This window comes from Trachemys scripta, chromosome 14, assembly GCF_013100865.1.
Source record: "Trachemys scripta elegans isolate TJP31775 chromosome 14, CAS_Tse_1.0, whole genome shotgun sequence".
NCBI classification, from domain to species: Eukaryota; Metazoa; Chordata; order Testudines; family Emydidae; genus Trachemys; species Trachemys scripta.
Window position 1 is genome coordinate 10,428,138 of NC_048311.1, and position 21,694 is coordinate 10,449,831.

General features: G+C 42.9%; 1 protein-coding gene across 1 annotated transcript in view; it reads left to right on the forward strand.

The window, feature by feature from the left end:
* The first annotated feature begins 2,759 nt into the window (after positions 1 to 2,759).
* LOC117887652 (dynein heavy chain 9, axonemal-like) overlaps positions 2,760 to 21,694 on the forward strand; it is a 150,912-nt gene continuing 131,977 nt past the window's right edge. Inside the window, exons 1-2 of the mRNA XM_034790310.1 lie at positions 2,760 to 2,934; positions 5,507 to 5,711. Coding sequence (XP_034646201.1) covers positions 2,825 to 2,934; positions 5,507 to 5,711 — 315 coding nt within the window. The 5' untranslated portion in view covers positions 2,760 to 2,824. The remainder of the gene's footprint in view (positions 2,935 to 5,506; positions 5,712 to 21,694) is intronic.

Consider the following 21,694-nt stretch of genomic DNA (forward strand, 5'->3'; position numbering starts at 1 on the left):
AACTTCTCCTAGAACTTCCCTCCTGCTGTCTAACTTCCTGCTAGAAATGTAAAGAGACAATCCATATAGCTTCGCTAAAAGTGATGGCATCTCCATTTCCCATAACTGGTAATGCTTGCTTATCAGTTGTCACGTCCAGGTTTCCTAGGTAAACATAACTGTTCCAGAAAGGGGCTTCCCTGTTGCAGAAGCGTTTCTAGAGCTGCTACGGTCATTTTGCAACACAACAGCAGGCCTATGAGGATGTTAATTATACTCTTCAAAACTGTCGCTTCGAAGAGTTTGTACATGGAAATTTGTGATCTGAACCTGCTCTGCTTAGCTGTGATGACTTGGTGTGCTTAGCATGCTGCAGGCATTATTCTTTGTTTTTTCTATATAACAGGGATGAGTGAGGCTTTTAGTGCTAGATCGAAACCATCCTGTAAAACTGTAGGCCACCAACAAATAACACTTAAGCTAAATTGCTAGATTCAGCTCTGCTTGCCCATTCTTGGAATATGTAGCAGCTTCTTCCATAGGTTTTTAACAATGTGCTGGGGGACATTCCTCCTTTGCTTTCAGGTTCCAGTCCCTGTAACTCCATTATTAGACCCTCTGACAATGCTGACGGATGATGCTGATATAGCAGCCTGGCAGAATGAAGGCCTTCCAGCTGATCGGATGTCCACGGAAAATGCCACAATCCTCACAAACTGTGAACGCTGGCCCCTTATGGTTGATCCCCAACTCCAGGGTATCAAATGGATCAAAACCAAGTATGGCGAAGATCTCAGAGTGATCAGAATCGGGCAGAAGGGGTAAATGCAAGCCACCATACAGAATTATGTATTTTAATTGCTAGCTACAGTGTTCAACTTGAGGTACTTCTTGTGTTTATCTTCAGTGTAAGGACTACTGGAGCAAATTAGAGTGGCTGGGGAAGCTCCCAAAGTTGTTTGTGTATTAATCTGTTTTCTTCATTACGAAGATGATAGGGATTTCTGTTTAAACATAAGCAGGGCTGTTCAATGCTTGGCCTAGTTGCAATAGAAACCGCCTTAAAATGGAAAAGAAGGAGAAAATAGATGTATGTGGGCACACCTGGATACCAGTTTTCTGCACTTGGGATGGTGACTCTCCACCCTGTGGCCTTAGTCCATTTCAGGCTCCCGTTGTGTTAGCATGTGCCTTATATTCTGACCCAGCTGACTCTGTTCCACAATGGGGCAAAGGCAGAACAGATCTCACTTCTACAGGTCCTAGAAAGGAGGAGAGCCAAAGCAAATAGAATAGAGCTGCCATATTCATCAGGGGGTTAAGGAAACTGCCAGTTCCACTCCCTCTTCCATTTAATGGGGCCTTGCAAAGAATTCAGGGTTAAAGACAAAGGAGGAGTAGAGACAAGGTGTATATGGAAAAAACTCCCCTCTACTCAAAGAGGATCAAGGTGATGATTGTCTGGTTGGAATTCCAGTCCTGGAAACAGGCCAATCAGATTAGGGTTTTAAAGGGTTGTAAGAGCCCCTGGAGGGTACTCCTGGCTGCTCATCATGAGTTTTAGTTGTTTAAAGCAGTAAAAGGTGACGTGATGAAAGTGAAGGAGACATCTCGACATCTAGGTGGGAACAGAAAAAATCCCATAAGGTCCACTCTGCCTGCCCTGTGGTGCAGTCCCTCCTTTCCCCGTCTCCAGCTGCATGCCAGGGTGTCAGTTATGCACAGAAGGACGCTTTATTTGGAGGTGCAATGAGAAGAATCAAATACCCCCATTCACCCCCACCTTTGGCTGGCTGGCACAGGATGCTGGGGAAGCATCAGGAAACATCATGCCATTCCAAAACAGAATGATCCTGCGCAGGTGGCTAAAAGGGCATTACGAAGGGCTGGTTGAGAGGGAGGCTATGTACACACCGTAATGTACAGAGGACTTGTATCACTATATTCCCATTGGCCTGGTGTTAATTCTTGGAGGTAGTGATTACCAGCAAATCCCAGACCTCCCAAGTTCAGCTTCATAATATATACTCTTCTCCGTGTGTAGCCAGTGAGGCCTTTGTTCTCATCTTACGGGAGCTATTTCTGAGTAGGAATGGTTTGTTTCTCTTAGCTGTCAGTAAGGGTCCTGTGTGCAGGCAGTGTCAGTGAGGAGTGGTAGTGAACCAGCTAGTTAGCACTACACGTAGTCAGCTGAAATCCAAGTCGTGCTGAGGACATGCTGGGAAAATCTGCAGTACCAGAGAAGGTGCTTGCTTTGGCAGAGCATGTTTCTTTTATTGTTGTGTGTTCCCATAGGGAATTCTTAGATCTGACACACTCTCTGGGTCTGTCTACACTGCAGTCATGGGGTAGGATTGTATCTCATGTAGACATACCTGAGCTACCTGTAATCTGGCTAGTTTGGGTACTGGGACTGTGAAACCCTGGGTAACTCAAGTGGCTAGCCCACAATGAAGCCTTTGCTACTGTGGCTTCACTGCTCCGGTACCTGAGCTGGCTAGATTCGAGCTAGTGTGGATATGTCCACACAACTGCAGCCATGACTGGTGTTTGCAGTGTAGACATACTCTGTGCCTAACCATCTAAAGCTGTGTGGATACACAGACACCCTGGTCAGCAAGCTCTCTATGAAATGTAATAGAAACCCCATTGGTTTTTCTACAGGAGGCCGACTGACTCCCCCACTCCTGCTCCTCATTGTTTTTTGTTGTGTTCTCATTCTTCAGTGGTGTTCCACAGCTTTCTCTGTCATCCCTCGGGGCTCATGCTCTTTGCTGCAGTGAGTAGAGTCTGTGCTGAATGCTGATATTGTATCAATGCCATCTGTGCTAGGTATTTGGACACCATGGAACAAGCCCTTGCTGCAGGTGAAGTGGTTTTGATTGAAAATTTGGAGGAATCTGTGGATCCAGTTTTGGGAGCATTACTTGGCCGAGAAACAATCAAGAAAGGAAGGTGAGAGTCTGGGAGATCGAATGAAATATGTGTCTGTGGCCATCTCACTGTCTGGCCTTTTCCCAGTGTTGGCAGGAGAAGAGATGGGCTCTTTATGCTAATATCTTGCCTTTGCCTAACCTTGGTGTGTGTGTGTGTGTGTGTGTGTGTGTGTGTGTGCGTGTGTGTGTTTCTCACTTCACTCGTGTTCTGCTTTTGGGACTAGGGGTGAGATTTTAAATCATGGCAATCATAGATAGTCACTTGGAGTTGAAATAAACCTTTAGCTTCCTTAATTAGTCGGTTCCCTTAATCACTTGGCTCCCTGTATAGAAACAAATATCTCTCTCCCCTTATGTGGCAAAGACACCTCTGGACATTCCTAATGTCTATAGGTTGGGTAATTTTATTTCAAGTTATTGTCACACAGATTGTGAAGAAAAGATGCCCTCATGTTGTCCATCCTTGTTATTGGCTATTTGGGAATAAAGTTGCAGCTTTAAGTATCAGGAATACAGGGAGCAGAACATACTGGGAGATGGTTCTTGGGGTAATGACCAGGTGCCTTTCAGCATGAAAATATTCATACAAAGAGGCAGGAGAGCAGTGTTTCCTTTTTTGCTTCTTTTTGAGTGGGATTGAAATGACTGTGTTCTTAGACCCGTGTTCAAATAATAGCAACAAATAGAAGTGTGTGTGCAGAGCTATGTGGTTAACTTAACTTTGGGATTCTTTGGATGCTATCTCACTGGCTTTCACACAATGGAGTCGTATTTCTTTCAATATGTCTGTGTCATTCAGACTTTTAACGCTCTTTACATCTAGCTTAACAGGATCACAGCATTTGTGTGACCTCAGCTGTTTCTGCACCAGCTGTAGATGCAATCTCACTTGTGGCTTTGAATGGTAAACAACAAAGAGCCTGTTAAGCTTTGGATTGCACATTCCTTAAGATCCTCAGAGATTATTCCCTTACTGTTGAATACACTTAATATATAATTGAATGATGTAAACTTCTGGGAAAACTAGGCTCTCCTTATTGTGAAAGTAAAGCATCAAAACCAAGATGGCTGTTTCAGTACCAAAAGTGATAGCTAGAGCAGAAAAATTTGAAAAAGGAGACAAGATTGTAGTGTATGTGACATGAAACTAGAATCTCTTCTGACAACGGCAGAACTAAAACACTCCCTTGTCAGTGGTGTATAGCTCAGTTCTAGAAAGTCACTGTGAAGTAATAACAGTTACTATTTGAAAAAGGGAATGTCGGCCATCCAAATGTCTAGCTTGCTCCTTGGTCTTTGGGTGGTTCTCTTGGGCATCCTGGGGAATGGGACTTACTTTCATATTCAGAAACTCCACACAAAGGCACCAATCCTGCAAGCTGATCCACATGGACAGATGTCCTGTTGATGTCAAGGGAAAGGATAGTCTTGTGGTCAAGGTTTTGGATGGGGACTCTGCATATCTGGGGTCAGTTCTGGGCTATGTTACAGGCTCTTTCTGTGACTGTAAATAAGTCATGTGATTTCTCTGTCTCTCCAATACCTATTGGTAAAATTGAGATGATAATATTCCCTTTCTCCCACTCCATCTATTTAGACTGTAAGGTCTTTGATGCAAGAACTGTCTCTCACTATCTATGCATATGTATGTGTATATGTATCTATGTATATGAAGGTATGTAACCTATTGCTCAAATCAGCCTCTGTACCAGATGTAGTTAAAACACCACAACCCTCCTACTGTGGACACCGTCATACCAGTATAAAGGGGCTTATACCAGTATATCTGTCCCCATAAGGCAGAGGAATAAACTATATTGGCATAAGGCTCTTTTATCCCAGTATAACTGCAACTAAACTAGAGCATGCACTAGTATATCAGTAAAAAAAAAATCACACCCTGAACTGAAATAGTGATTAAGTTCTGAAATAGTACAAAGTTCTGTGTAGAGCCCGCCTAAGATAAATGTACATTCTTCTCAGGACATAACATCACTATACCCCACATTCATCTGGGAATTCTGCTTTGATTCCTGCTGGCTGCATTCATGCCTAGGTTTGCTGTGCTCTGATATTCCTTCTGCACCGTCCCTCCCCTGTCATTATAAACCATAACCTATTTGTCAAATTGTGCAATATATAAAACAAATTGGAATTTTGTCTGTTATCTTACTTCTCACAGGCGACAGTGCAGTACAGCCAGTCTCCAGCCTTGGCTTCGTTTTTAAATCTCAGTGAGATCTATGGACCCAGCCTAGTCTGAAGAAAATAGGCTCCATAGTCATCAAGTTGAAACTTTTTTTTTTTTTTTTAAGACAGACTGTTGGACTGCTTCAAAACTAGGAATGACTTACATTTGAGATCGAGCACCTCAAATGGGGACGGCCTGAAAGTCTAGACTATCTCAAACATGGGGGTGTCTCAAATGCCATCTAACCATAATTGTTCTTAACTTGAAATTGATATCTCTGTATAGTGAGCATATATAATGTCATGTTGTGAAATGCTATTAGACATGAATGACATTAGTAAGTGAGCTAAAAGAGCTTTGGAAGCCACATGAACATTTGCATCTGTTAATTCTATTTCAGGTATATTAAAATTGGAGACAAAGAATGTGAATATAACCCCAGTTTTCGTCTCATCCTCCACACAAAGCTAGCAAACCCCCATTACCAACCAGAGATGCAGGCACAGTGCACCCTGATCAACTTCACTGTAACTCGAGATGGCTTGGAAGACCAGCTGCTAGCAGCTGTAGTGAGCATGGAGCGGCCTGACCTGGAAGAACTCAAGGTAAGGCGCTGGTAGCAAACGCTGTAATTAAGGCACTATTGATAAATATTCAAAAATCATGAGTCAGGACCCAAAATCATGAGATTGGCGTTAAAATAATGAGATTTTAATAAAATAATAAATATTGGTTCTTTTTCTTTTCCTTCTGGGTTCAGAGCCACATCTCCAGTTGCTAGGGCTTTAATTAAAATATCAAAATTGTGCAGTTTGCAATAAAATCATGAGAGCTGGCAATGCTGCTAAGGATGGAATTCAGTTATAACTCTTGCTCCTAACTTGCTAAAAAGTTCTCCTTTGGAGCTCAGACTTCACAGGCTTCAGTTTAAAGGTAACTTGTAAAAAAAAGCCTTCAGGAGATTCCACTCAGTCATTTTTCATTGATACGAGGTTTAATAAAACATACACACTGCAGAATATTATTGCCACACCTTTTCTCTCATTTTTTTTTAAAGTTCTGCCCTCTTTGGGACAGCTTTGTGCTTTCTCCCTTTTCAGCCTGACAGGCCTCAGGAAATCTGGATGGCAAATTTTTGCAGGGGTGGCTTAACAGAAGGTAGTGTATCTGCTGGGATAGCACCAAGGCCAAAGACTTAGTGGGTTCTAGTCCCACCTCTGCTACTAGTTTGCTCAGATGAGTCACTTCATCTCCTTGTGCCTTGCCCTCTATCTGTGAAATGGAGAAAATGATACTCACTTCCTTTTTAAAGTGCTCTGAGATCTGTGGCTGACAAGTGCTATGGAAGAGGTCTATACGATATAATTGTTATGTGTGTCCCAGGAAAACATGCCTCCCATCAGGCAATGAGGAAAGTCATGGGCATGAGAAAAATTTACCAAACATGCTGTTTTAGAGTCCTTTTGAAATTTTTCTGCATTCTGTAATATTTGGCAAATATTAAGCATTATTTTAAAAACTATTTTTAAAGTTGCCAGATATCGCCATTCCAATGTACACAAATATGCAGCTGTCCGTTGAACCCAATCTTTCTAAAAAAATGTCTCAAGTAAAAAAAAGAGCAGCAGCACAAATTTGAGCAATTCCTCCTTCGTCTCATTCTCCTCAGTCAAGGGGGTTTCAAAACCTAAGCAGGACCACTGAAATTCAAATATTTAAATGTATATAAGTCTAATTAAATGTATACCCCAAATAAAAAAATAGTAAGAGGACCAAAATAAAATGCTACCATGACTAAACAGCAAAGTCAAAGAAGCAGTTAGAGGCAAAAAGGAGTTCTTTAAAAATTGGAAGCCAAATCCTACTGAGGAAAATACAAAGGAGTATAAACTCTGGCAAGTCAAGTGCAAAAGTGTAATTAGAGAGCCCCCCCCCCCAAAAAAAAAACCCAATTTGAAGAGTAACTAGCAAAAGACTCAAACTAACAGCAAAAAAAAAAATCAGAAGCAGGTAGTCTAGCAAACAATCAGTGGGGGCCACTGGACAATTGAGATGCTAAAGAAGCACTCACGGCAGACAAGCTGTTGCAGAGAAGCTAAATTAATTCTTTGCATCCGTCTTCACTGCAGAGGATGTGAGAGAGATTCCCACACCTGAGCCATTCTTTTTAGGAGACAAATCCGAGGAACTGTCCCAGACTGAGGTGTCAAGAGAGGAGGTTTTGGACCAAATGATAATTAAACAGTATTAAGTAACCAGGATCAGATGGTATTCACCCAAGAGTTCTGAAGGAACTCAAATATGAAATTGCAGAACTACTAACTATGGTATGTAACCTACCACTTAAATCAGCTTCTGTACCAGATGACTGGAAGATAGCTAATGTAACCCAGTTTTTAAAAAAATGTTCCAGAGGCAATCCTGACAATTACAGGCCAGTAAGCATAACTTCAGTACCAGACAAATTGGTTGAAACTATAGTAAAGAACAGAATGATCAGAGACACAGATGAACATGATTTGTTGGGAAAGAGCCAACACCGCTTTTATAAAGGGAAGTTGTGCCTCACTAATCTATTAGAATTCTTTGAGGGGGTCAACAAACATGTGGACAAGGGTGATCCAGTGGATATAGTATACCTGGACTTTCAGAAAGTCTTTGACAAGGTCCCATACCAAAGGCTCTTAAACCAAAGTAAGCAGTCATGGCCTAAGAGGGAAGGCCCTCTCATGGATGGTTAAAAGACAGGAACCAAAGGGTAGGAATAAATGGTCAGTTTTCAGGAGAGAGGTAAATAGTGGTGTCCCCCAGGGATCTGAACTGGGACCAGTGCTGTTCAACATATTTTTAAATGATCTGGAAAAAGGGGTAAACAGTGACATGGATGATACAAAATTACTCAAGATTGTTAAATCCAAATCTGACTGAAGAGTTACAAAGGGATCTCACAAAACTAGGTGACTGAGCAACAAAATGGCAGATGAAATTCAGTATTGATAAATGCAAAGTAATGCACTTTGGAAAACATAATCCCAACTATATATACAAAATGATGGGGTCTAAATTAGCTCAAGAAAGAGATCTTGAAGTCACTGTGGATAGTTCTTTGAAAACATCCACTCAATGTGCAGCGGCAGTCAAAAAAGCTAAGAGAATGCTACGAACCATTAGGAAACTGATAGATAAGATAAAATATATCATAATGCCACTATATAAAGCCATGGTACTCCCAGAGCTTGAATACTGCATGGAGTTCTGGGTGCCCCATCTCAAATAAGATATATTAGAATCAGAAAAAGTATGGAGAATGGCAACAAAAATTATTAGGGGTAAGGAACAGCTTCCGTATGAGGAAAGATTAGAAAGACCGAGATTGTTCAGCTTGGAAAAGAGACAACAGAGGGGATGTGTGATAGAGCTCTATAAAATCATGACTTGTGTGGAGAAAGTGAATAGGGAAATGTTATTTACCCCTTCACATAACACTAGAATCAGGGGTCGCCCAATGAAATTAATAGACAGCAGGTTTAAAACAAACAAAAGGAAGAACTTCTTCACACGTGTGACTAGCGTTGATGGGTGCCCAACTTGAGACACCTTGAAGGACATGATTTTCAGAGGCGAGCTGTTTAATTCTTTCTAAATATCAGGTTGGACATCGAAAATGGAGGCACCCAAAATCATTAGTCACTTTGAAATTCTTGGCCAAGATATTCAAAGGAAAAATCACATTAATGCAGTATTAAGGTTAAACAGTTAAATAAAATACTCTACACTGGAGTAACAGGATGAAATTCTCTGGCCTATGTAATACATGAGGTCCAGACTAGATGATCTAATCATCCCTTCTGGCCTTAAAATCTATGAATCCATGAAAAAGACAGGGCTTGCAGAAGTTAAGTTTCTAGAACAGAGTTAACTGGCCATACTGCACATCTTGCATATTTCATTATACATATTTAGCAATTTAGAAATATGTACTACTAAATGTTCACCTAAAACAGAAATAAAAAATATTACACATGTTCATTTCAGATCTATAGGGGTTCTACCTTTTTTGTATTAATGACTTTTTAAAATATTTTAGCTGTCCAGCTTAATGATGCATTAGTTTTACATGCAATATTAAGGTTAAACAGTTAAATAAAAACCCTGTGTTGAGCCCAAAGTATAACAGGATGAAATTCTCTGGCTTTTGTAATGCAGGAGGAAACCCAGATAGCAGCAATGGTGTAGAAATGTGTAACCCACTGGTGTACTGTAAAGTGCAAGCCAACGCTATCCAGGTGGGGCTCTAACAAATCCATCTCCTGTGTACATTGGGCACAGAGAGGGGCCTGAAACACACTCTGGCCAGTGGGTTACAAATGCAGTCAACACACTCGTCTTCACTGGTTCATATAGGACTGGGTTGATGTAGGGTGCACCTGATTAACATAGTTGTGCCACTAACTAGGACGCATTCCACCCAGCTTCAAAGTCATTTCATTTTAATGAAATAATGACACAATGGGAAAGGCAAATCCAATACACCGTGCAACTCTCAAATGCAATATTATGCTTTGGGGATTATTAGCTCAGTCGGATTCTGTGGTATTTACATCTCTGCTTTAAAAGAGAAGCTGCCTGTATTAGCGAGAGAGAAGTGAAAATGATGTGAATTAGGAGTCAGGTCTTTTTAAGCTCCTAGTGATTGAGGGGAGTGGATACTTAAGGAGGAGGATTGGAAGGTAGCTCCTCAGCGCAGCTCCTAGACTGACCAGAAGGGGTCAGTGCTGTCAGAGCTGCCTCTGGCGTGGGGAGTGAGGGCAGGTCTACACTAACCCCCCAATTCGAACTAAGGTACGCAACTTCAGCTACGTGAATAACGTAGCTGAAGTTGCGTACCTTAGTTCGAACTTACCTCGGTCCAGACGCGGCAGGCAGGCTCCCCCGTCGACTTCGCGTACTCCTCTCGCCGAGCTGGAGTACCGCAGTCGACGGCGAGCACTTCCGGGTTCGACTTATCTTGTCCAGACAAGACGCGATAAGTCGAACCCAGAAGTTCGATTTGCTTGCCGCCGAACTACCGGGTAAGTGTAGACCTACCCTGAGGGCTCAAGTCACAGGATTGCTAGGCTGGCTTTTGAATCAGGTTAAGTGAAAATGCATGTGGAGCATTTTAATGCTTGGGATGCCACAAACCTCTCTCCACTCCTCTGTTGGGAATTCATCTTCCATTGCTGGAGTTTCAGATAAGCACACAGGCCAGCATTTTCAAACTCAGATCCCTAATGTTAAATCTGCAGCTAGGCGCCTATGGAAAAGTGGCCTGATTTCCAATGTGAGCTGTGGGTGCTCAGCACTTCGGAAACCAGGGCACTTATTTGCTTTGAAACTTTTGGGCTCAAGTTCCAATGGAGGGGAAGAAAAATGTTAGTGAGTGCTCCACAGCTAAACTTCCAAGCACTTCTGCTTGCCACAGGGTGCACAAGACAAATCAAGCGGTTTATTTTGCAAAGTCAGGTCCTGATTTCTCAGGATATTTTCCCTGTGCTCTTTGGCCCCATTGCACTTGCTGCAGTCCCCAAGGGGGAAAGAGAGGGGCTGTATGCCTCCTCCATATCCCCACCCCATGCTTGGGCTTCTGGGGGCCAGTGTTAGGGCCAGGTCAGAGGCAACCGGTTGACACAGAGTGAGTTGCTCAGTGTCAGGTCTGAAGGTCAGGGATCAGTCTGGGGCCAGGCCAGGTCCAAACCGCAGAGTCAGAGTCCATTACCAAAGTGAGACTGTGAGGCGAGAACTGGGATGGGGCTGGGCCAGACTCTTTCACCGGGGTCAGCAGTGGTCTTAAGCCAGACATAGTAACCCATGATCAGAGTCGGGGGCCAAGCCTAGATTGAGCACAGGAATCATGGTGAGTCACAGCGAGGGGTGGTGAGCAGGGTCTGAGGCACACCAGAAGTCTGCATTATTCAAACAACTCCCAGAAATGGCTTCCTGATTTATATGGGAAGTGCCAACAAATCAGGAAACCCCAGAGGGCTGTCACGCATGCCCCTTAGGGTGAGATTTCCTGCAGGGCATCTCAGTTCCTCTTGGTGGCAAGCCCATCTGGGCCCCTGGTGGTTATGGGGAAGCAATGCCTGCCTGAAACTCCACAGACCCCAACTGTAGTACCGTGGGCTCAGAGGCAATTTGGTTTCCTTTACAATTTAGAGTAACCTCAAAGCTGCTCTAATTTCCACCAGCAGTAACAGCCCCAGGTCACTGGAGCACAGTACCCTGTGGGCACATGCCAGAAGAATGTCCTCCTATCCCCCCTCCAATGTCCCCAGGGCTGGGGGAAGTCTTCTCCTGTGTCAAACATGTCCTTTGCCAACAGAATCCCCAGCTAACCAGTTAGGACTGTTTTGTGCTGTCCTAATCCAGCAGCCCAAAGAGACTGGATGTGTGTGTCAAGGATCTGACCCTTCTCCTCACAAGTCTACATAAACTTCTAAATCTGTGCACATCCCTTTAAAGTCTAAGGCCCTGCATGAGGCTCAAAATCAGTTGATTCAGCAAAAGAACGATCTGACTTGATCACTGAACATATTATTTGTGGGGGTGTAGAGATATTTTTTCCAGGTGTGTTTGGGTTAGAAATAAACACCAAGATGATTGCTGAACAAATTCCACTTCTTGGTAAAAGCTGGAGTATGCAAATAACAGCTAAATAGTTTTTAATTACTGCACATGTCAGGTGGGCAGCTGTTGAGCCCTCCCACGTCGCTCTGACAGAGCCAAGCAAAAAGACTCGGGGAACCTCCCAGCCTGCTTCACATTCTCAGAAAGAGAAATGAACAAGTGTCAGTGTGTGGAACATGATATCAAGTTATGAAAGCATCAACTTCATTGGCCTAAAGGGAAAAGAGTTTGACATTGCAACCAAAGAGTTAAGGCATTTCACTGAGCACAAACCTTACTGAGAGATGTTTGACTCTGAAAATCTGTGATCTCATTGGTTATTTAATATTTAAAGTTTATATACAATTTGCAGAGACAGCTTCATGGTATCTCTATTGCAAATCTATCAGTGATGACGTTTATATAGTTTTGGAAAGGACAGCCATGTAAAATTAAAATAAAGCCATTGCGTTGGCACAACCTGGAGAAGCCAGGGAGTGTTTTATGAGTTTTTGTACATGGAATTTGTTCCCTTTAGCCACAGACAGACAGGTAATTTATCCCCATGTTACAAATATCCAATGTTGGGAGGCCACACTCACAATTAACCTTTTCAATGATGTCTGCCTATGCCAGGGTGCACGCTTTGTACCTATGCCTCTCTGAAATCTCTCATCAAAACTAAGGAGCTAGACAATCAGAGTGGAGGAAAAGGACCGTGAAACAAGAATGAAGCTGTTAATGATTGGCGCTGCTTTGCAAGGGTATAAACAGCACATCAGGACAGAGTGCCTGCAGCATCCTCAGATTGCATAATTATAAGTGGAGCCTGTAGCATTGCCTATAGTTAACGTTGCTCAACACTTCCCATTGTAAGGCCCTGTTTCCAGCTGCTTCTAGCTTTGCCAAACTAACTGGTTGAGCTGATAGTTCCCGTGAATATTTCTGGAAGGTTTCAGCAAAAATAGTTCAGCTGCTTCTAAGAACAAAAGTAGGGGAAAATACATCGGTTTGTTGATGTTAATAAAGTTCTTACAGCCGTTTCAGTGTGCAGCTCAGGTGCTTTGAGCAAGAATTTGAAATTTGGCAAGGGAGTTGCCTGCATGTCAGGAATGTTCTTTTTACTGTTCCCATGTAGAACCACCCAGTTTGATTAAGATATAAGCCTTGGAACATCACAGTCTGCACATGCTCAGTAGAGACCTGTTATATTTGGCAGCTAAATTCCCTGAAGATTCCATCTGCACTGAGCACGCTCCAGCCCAGGGATGCAGGGACAGATGAGAAGTTGTTCACCGAGAGATTCACATCTGTATTCCACTCAGGTGTGGAGCCAGTGGTGTCCAGAGCCAGAGAGTTTTCCATACAGTACTTGTCGGGGGGGGGGGGGGACACGCACACTATGCCTCTTTGGGTCCCCTCCCAGGGCAATTTAAGAGAGATGCTATCCTGATCCCTCTTCGTTCCTTCTCACTGCCTGAGTCAGAGCTCACCATGTGGTTTACTTCAGAATTGCTATGTAGTTAGAGGGTCCTTTCCTATGTCTGTTTTTTTGTAGTTATAGCTCAGTAGTAGTACCCACTAGTTAGTGATAGTTTAGATTGTTTCAGGATATAGCCCAGTGGCATTTGTCACCAGGCTTCAAATACCGGCACTGCCCGTCATGTGGGGTCGCAATCCCAAATAGCAATCCCCACACACTGCCTTCTATTCCACAGTGAGGGGCATATCAAAGAGAGGGGCAGTATCTATCATTCTTTTAAAAAGACAACACAGATCTCCAGAGACTTATGCCTCAAACAGCATCTCATGTAGCAAGCAATGCGACCTGCTTCAGTGCCAGGGCCTTTGGCCAATCATCCAACCCCACAACTAGCCTCTGAGGAACAGCAATCTCAGACAAGCCCTTGGACTCAGATTCCTTTCTGCAAAGAAGGGATAGATCCTCCTCAAGATGCTCTCCACAAAAGCGAACCCACAAAGTGGACAGGAACCATTCCAAGTCCCTAAGAGACTCCCTCTCTATGTGAAGGATGAACTCCAAACATTGCCAGGATTCCTCAGGTGCCCAGGGTAGAGTCTGGCCTTTGTCCTGTGGCTCCCCGTACTGAGATGGGACCTTACTGGTATTATCCTGTCAACTCCAACACTGTAATAGGGACAATCAATGAGTTCAATACCAACAGACTCAACTCCAGTACCGGCCTTTTAGGTCCTTCCAATCCTGCAGGTTTTTCAAGTGGCATCTGACCTGCTTAGCCTTTCAATCCTGGGTTCCCTGATGGCACAAGACTCTTTAGTTGAGGATCTGCCTTCAGCCATTCTGGATCTGTACAGTTCTGTAACCTGGTACAGAATCCATGGATGATATAGATATTGGCTTCCAAGTGAAGAGACAATAAAGATGCTTCCCTGGAACTGACTTTGGTTCCACCATTTGCCAGATTGGTACCATGCCTGACTTTGATTTCTGTGCCAATCGATCGTCCAGCATCTCCAGCTACAGCACTGATTCATTCATCTATTATGAGGCCAGCACCAACTTTTGAGATGCCCCTTCAACATCTCGGGGTGCATCTTGGGTATCAATCTTGGCATTGACGTTTCCATCTACCTCTGGGCTACAGACTCATCAGGACAATTGATGGCCCCTCCACTACATGCAACCTCTACAGAAAGTTCTTTGCATTTTAACTCAGAATCCTCCTCCTCCTCATCGTCATCCCTTGCTACTCGAAACTCAGTAAGAGGCTCGAAGTTATCTGTGGAAAGGAATCATTGATACTGAGAATGGGATCATTCTGGTAAAAAACACAGGCCATCTTGGCTGAGTCCATACTGGCCTCCAATTCCATATTCATTGCCTGAATGGACCTACTGGAACCTTTGGTTGGAAGTGTCCTCGATTGTTGAGGGACCAGATCTTCAACCTGCTCCAGAGGATGTTGTCCCCAGTAAACCACCCTCTGGAGCTGTTGGTTTCAGGGCAACACTCTCAGGCACTTTCTACTGACCCACCACAGCATCATCCTAAACCTGTGACCCAGGTTCCAGTGCTACTGTCTTCCTCTTTGCCTGATGACTCTTCAGTACCAGATTCCTCCTCTCTCATACCAGAGGACTTCAAGTTTTCCCAGGACCTTTTAAGAAGTATGACAGTAGCATTGGGCATTCAGGCTGAATATGTACAAGACAGTATGCATAAATTTCTGGTAGGGCTGTCAATTAATCACAGTTAACGCATGTGATTAACTCAAAAAATTAATCGCAATTAATCGCAGTTTTAATTGCATGGTTAAACAATAGAAAACTAATTGAAATGTATTAAATATTTGTGGATGTTTTTCTACATTTTCAAATATATTGATTGCAATTACAACACAGAATTCAAAGTGTACACTGTTCACTTTATATTTTTATTACAAATATTTGCACTGTAAAAATGATAAAAGAAATAGTATTTTTCAAGTCCTCATACAAATACTGTAGTGCAACCTCTTTATCGTGAAAGTGCAACTTACAAATGTAGATTTTTTTTGTTATATAACTGCATTAAGAAACAAAACAATATAAAACTTTAGCGCCTACAAGTCCACTCAGTCCTACTTCTTGTTCAGACAATTGCTAAGACAAACAAGTTTGGTTACATTTACGGGACATAATACTGCCTGCTTCTTATTTACAATGTCACATGAAAGTAAGAACAGGCATACACATGGCACTTTTGTAGTCGGCATTGCAAGGTATTTACATCCCAGATATGCTAAACATTCATATACCCTTCATGCTTTGGCCACCATTCCAGAGGACATGCTTCCATGCTGATGATGCTTGTTAAAAAAATAAAGTGTTAATTACATTTGTGACTGAACTCCTTGGGGGAGAATTGTATGTCTCCTGCTCTGTTTTACCTGCATTCTGCCATATATTTGATGTTATAGCCATTTTGGATGATGACTCAGCACATGTTCATTTCAAGAACACTTTCACTGCAGATTTGATAAAACACAAAGAAGGCACCAATATGAGATTTCTAAAGAAAGCTACAGCACTCGACTCAAGGTTTAAGAATTTGAAGTGCCTTCCAAAATCTGACAGGGATGAGATGTGGAACCACGCTTTCAGAAGTCTTAAAAGAGCAAAACTCTGATGCAGAAACTACAAAACCCAAACCATCAAAAAAGAAAATCAAGCTTCTGTTGATGGCATCTGACTCATGATGATGAAAATGAACATGCATCGATCGGCACTGCTTTGGATCATTATTGAGTAGAACCTGTCAACAGCCTGAATGAAAGTCCCCTGAAATATTGGTCGAAGCATGAAGGGACGTGAATCTTTAGCGCATCTGGCCCAAATATCTTGCAATGCCAGCTACAGCAGTGCAATGTGAATGCCTGTTCTCAGTTTGAGTTGACGTAAACAAGAAGCGGGCAGCATTGTCTGTTGTAAATATAAACAAATTCGTCTGAGCGATTAGGGAACAAGAAGTAGGACTGAGTGGACTTGTAGGCTCTAAAATTTTACATTGTTTTGTGTTTGAATGCAGGGTTTTTTTTTTTTTACATAATTCTACATTTGTAAGTTCAATGTTCATGATAAAGAGATTTTACTACAGTACTTGTAATGGAAATTGAAAAATACTATTTATTTTGTTTTTTACAGTGCAAATATTTGTAATAAAAAATAAAGAAAGTGAGCAGTATACTTAGTATTCTGTGTTATAATTGAAATCAATATATTTGAAAATGTAGAAAACATCCAAAAATATTTACATGAATTGTATTCTATTATTTATCAGCGTGATTAATCGCACAATTAATCACAATTTTTTTTAAATCATTCAATTAATCGTGATTAATTTTTTTAGTTGCTTGACAGCCCTAGTTTCTGAACATCTTGCAATCATCCTGGGAGGCTTGCTCTCCCAATAAATGAAGCGCTTTTGGAGCCCACAATAACTTGGTGGAATACATTGGCTTCCATAGCTCCCACTGCTAAGCATACTGAAAAACACTTCCATGTTCCTATTCATGGCTGTGAGTGTTTTTATTCCTACTCACCTCCCAACACCCTGGTGGTCACTGCTGCCAATTAAAGATCTTGTCAGGGCAGGTACAAGTCTACACGCAAGGAAAAGAGTTCAAAAGACTTGATTTGTTGGGAGAAAGATTTATTCGACTCTGTTATTACAGATGCACATAGCTAATCAACCAGTGCTTCTGCTGAAGTATGATTTTCTAAATTAGCCTCATCAAAATTTGTTAATAAACTCCCTGAGGATGCATGAAATGAGTTAAAAACCTTTCTTGCAGAGGCTCATCAAAAGTCACTCCAGCTGGTGCTTGACATCACAGATGTTTCCTCCAGAGTCATGCCTTCTGCAATAGCAATGAAAAGGGCCTCATGGCTGCTGAACTCTGGTATAGTCCCAGACATTCTGCAGGCTTTAAAGGACCTGTCTTGATGGTCACTCCCTCTTTTACGATAAGATTGATGAGACCTTAAAGTAATTCAAAGATTCCAGAGCTACAATATGACCATTAGGAGTCTATCCTCCAGTCACTAAAAGGTGGCAGTACAGACCTCAAGAGCAGCAACAACAGTGGTATGGTCAGCTGTTCTACAGGCAACCAACATACCCTGCTAGACAATGTAACTTCTCTAGGAAGAGACAAAAGTTTCAGAGTTCTGTGTGGTGGTTGTGTCACAACCTCACATTTAGTCTTAGCCTAGTTTATTGTACATAGTTTAGTTAATTGTTAATAGATAGTGTTAGTGTTCCCCAGTGATGCCCGCACCAGGGTTTAAACATTGCCCTTCATGCAGAGGGGTGATCCCCAATGTGACTCCCACATGCAGTGCTTGCTTTGCCTCGGTGAGGCTGACCTTAAAGAGTGTCGTTCGATCTGTATATTGCTTAAGAAGCAAACTCAAATAGCATGGAATCTTTGCCTCAAGCAGCATCTGCTTGAACAAGCCATGTGGCCTGATCTGGCCTCCAGGTGTCCGATGACTCCAGTACTGACAAGGGTGAAGCCGTACCGACTGTATCCTCACTGCTAGTCCAGGACTTGCACCTCGGCACTGCACTAAGATGCTCCCCTCCCCATGGTGGGCACAGAGCTGGTACCGGAATTGGTGAGGGGAACCATGGCAGCAAGAGCCTCTTTGGCCCTGAGCATTCAATGCTACAGGTGCTCCCATGGTGGTTCTCATCACCCTCAACATCGACTCCTGCATGCTTGGAACTGATGATACCGCCTTTATCGGGGGCACCAATTCCTGCCTCGCACTGGGTAATGGATGAATTGGACCACCTATTGGCTCCCTCTGCCCATATTACTGAGATCCTGGGGCTCTGATTCCCAGTCAGTCTCGTCATCCTCCCACTCCACATCACCTGATGAACTCCGCAGGACGCCAATGGATCAGTATGGCTCCCAGAGTTGGTGTGTGCCCTGTGGTTGGTACAGAAATCCCTGGGCTTGGTCTCTCCTGGTCACCAATGCCCTACTCATGTCAGTGGCCTCCTTGGACTCAGTGGGATGCGCCTTTCTTGTGGAGAGCCCGCTCTTCATCCCATTCAAAGCTGAAGTCACTCACCAGGTCAACTATGGTGGCTTTGCATCAGTCATAAGTCCAGGTATTGGCTGTCTTCCTCCCCACAATGCTGCCAGAGTCCTCCCTTCCAGGTATATCTTCCCAGAATTGAGAGCCAGTTTTGGCTCAGACAAGACCTTTGTCCTCATCACCAGATGATGCCGTGTTGCCTGGTTCATTCTCCCCTGCTATTCTGCAGGATTTCAAGGCATACCAGGAGCTTTAACACTATATAGCCACATCTCCTCAAGCCCACAAGAGTCCTGTGGAGTACACTGGCCTTGCTACCACCAGTGGCTAAGTGCATGGAAAAGCCCTACTTTTTTCCTGTGTAGGGCATTGAGGTGTTCTATTCCCACCCAGCCCAAATTCCCTGATTGTAATGGTGGTAAACAACATGGCTTGGCAGGGTAGGTTAAAGTCTACCTCCAAGCATAGGGACTCCAAGTGATTGGATCTTCTGGACCAGAAGATCTATAGACCTCATTGTCCCTGCAGATGAGGATCACAAATCAACAAGCTTTGCTGTCCAAGTGTGATTTTCTCAACTGGTCAGCTGTATCTAAATTCGAGAACCAGTTGCCCAAGGCCTTGTGTGAGTCATTCCAGGCATTCATTGAGACACAGATACGTTTACGGACCATTATGCTATTATCACACCTTCCAGAGCAGACGCAGGCCTTGGAAGGGTGGTCCTGCAATCTCCATTCCAGTAGACTCTGAGCCCTGCCTCCAGACTGGGGTACTGCTTGTGAGTCATCTAATAGAATGCATGCCCTCATCTACTCGAAGAAGAACCATAGTTATAGTAAGTAACCATTCCTTTCAGCCATGCTGATGACCCATTTGGGTGTCAGTGTGATTCCACACGATGGAATTTCTGCACTTTCAGTTTCCCTTTATAGAAGTTTTTGGGTGTATTTTTTAGGTTATATTAAAAAAATAATAATGTCATAAAATCATAGATTCATAGACTCCAAGGCCAGAAGGGACCATTGTAATCATCAGCTCTGACTTCTGATACAGCCCACGGAATTTTCCTGAAATAATTTCTAGAGCAGATATTTTAGAAAACATCTAAGCTTGATTTAAAAATCATGAGTGATGGACAATCTACCACGCCCCTTGGTAAATTGTTCTAATGATTAATTATTCCCGCTGTTAAAAATGTATGCCTTATTTGCAATCTGAATTTGTCTATCTTCAACTTTCGGCCATTGGATCATGTTAGATCTTTCTCTGCTAGATTGAAGAGCCCATTATCAAATATTTGTTCCCCATGTAAGTACTGACAGACTGTAATCAAGTAACCCCCTAACTTTCTCTTTGTTAAGTTAAATAGATTGAGCTCCTCGAAATTATCACGTTAGGGCAAACCCTCTTCTAATCCTTTAATTGCTCTAATGAATTATCAGATAATTCAAGCACTCAAAAACTAGGAACCCGCCAGTATGCAGATATGTATGCATTTTGATACAGTCTTGAATTACATGCGCACATGCTATTTTTCCACAGGATCTCTTGCCCCACTCAGTGTGAAGGATGGAACATGCTCTCTGAGTGAGCAGTTATGCAATATTTTGTTGTATCCTCCTTGTTCCCTGTGTGGCCCCAGGCCTCATTTATTGCACATTATTCAAACCCTGCTCTCGATACAGAACTATTAATTTCCTCTTGGACATTCCATTTAATTTAGCTTTTTTGTGTGTAATCCTATTAAGAAAAAGATCAAAATTATTCAAAAACTGGTAGAAAATAATTGAAAAATGTAGATAAACTGTTACATGCAGATAAAAAGGTCCAAGTCACTGATTCAGAATGACCTAGAATGCTCTACTTGCAGTGTATTGGACTAGCCTGGCACCATTAGCTGATTCATTACTATTCATTACTGTTAAGAGGCACAAAGTCGAGAGATAATAGTTCTGCCATTGTCTCTAAAGATTGTGATAGAAGAAAACGAGTAAGGCAGTACAATTCCCGAACTACTAGATTAGACTGGGTACTTATGAACTTCATGGGTGGGATTAGGAGAAAGTTTAATTCTAAAATTAGTAACCCTAAAAGGCTTGTTTATTTTTTATTTATAGTAGGTGTAGTTGAGGAGGACAGTCAGAGTCACGTTACTGCTCCATTCTCTTCTTCACCAGAGCAGGCTATGTGAAGGTCAGATATGTCTGCTACTGCCATCTTCCTGAGTTGGGGTCTGATCCAGCTCCCACTGAAGTCAATCGAAAGACTCCCATTGATTTCTGTGGGGTTGGAACAGATCCTAACTCATGAGAACTCCTGAAATCGTCAGCTATCGACAGTTTATGAGAAGTCTCGCATCCAAATTCCAGCGGAAGGCAAGGTGGCTCACCCCCTGGATTGATGATCTGTTTAAGCCATCCCAACACCTTTTGCTTACCCCTGTCTCTGTCCTGGCAATGTCTTAACATGCTGATGGACTTTACCAAGTCCTGCCATAGGATTTGAGTTGTGGTGGCTAATGAGAAATTGAAGCAAGGAAAGGTTCGTTATTCCTCCCCCAAACACAAGAAGAAATATCAATTTGCTTGGGAGAAAATTATATTCCTCTGCCCATGCTTCAAATGAGAGGGATACATTTGGCATTGGGGGTATTGGCATGGACCTGGCATGGTACAAACCCTTGCCTTGGGACAGAGTTATTGCATTAGGAAACCAGTTTCCAGAAGAAATGAATAGAAGAAGACGAGTGGTTGTGTCTGGATGTCAGGAGGTGTCAGGAGTCTGTGGAATACAGTGATATTACAACGGAGACAGCCAAAGATTCTAGATCAATCAACCTTGAGATTTCGGATCTGTATCAACCCCCTAAAAGATCAAAGATGGGTTTCCATTATGAACAAAAGGGTCGAGCATAGCTATCATCTGAATGCTTCCAGAGACCCAGGAGTGTGCTCTAGCAGGCAACGATTCACTGCAACTACGACCCCCTACTGCCCACAGGCCTGAGTATTGATATGTGAAAGGCTACGGGGAGGCTCCAGTGTTAACGGGATTCCAGCTAGATGCCAGGGATGGATGTACTTCCCAAGGGTGTTGAGCTATACAGACAATCTACTCCAAAAATTGACCTTTATCTTTACAGCTATATTGGAAAACCATTACCCTGAACAGGACGAGGAGGTGGGCTGCTCCTGGCGGGGTTGGAGAGAGAGGCCTTGACAAAAGAACTAGAGCAGCAGCATCACTGAATGGAATGAGCTTTTTAGACTCTTGGGAAAGGCTGCTGTTTGCCGGCTCAGCTAGGCAGGCACAGCAGCTTTGATCTCTGACAATAGCTGCACATATAGAAAAATCCAATTCCTTC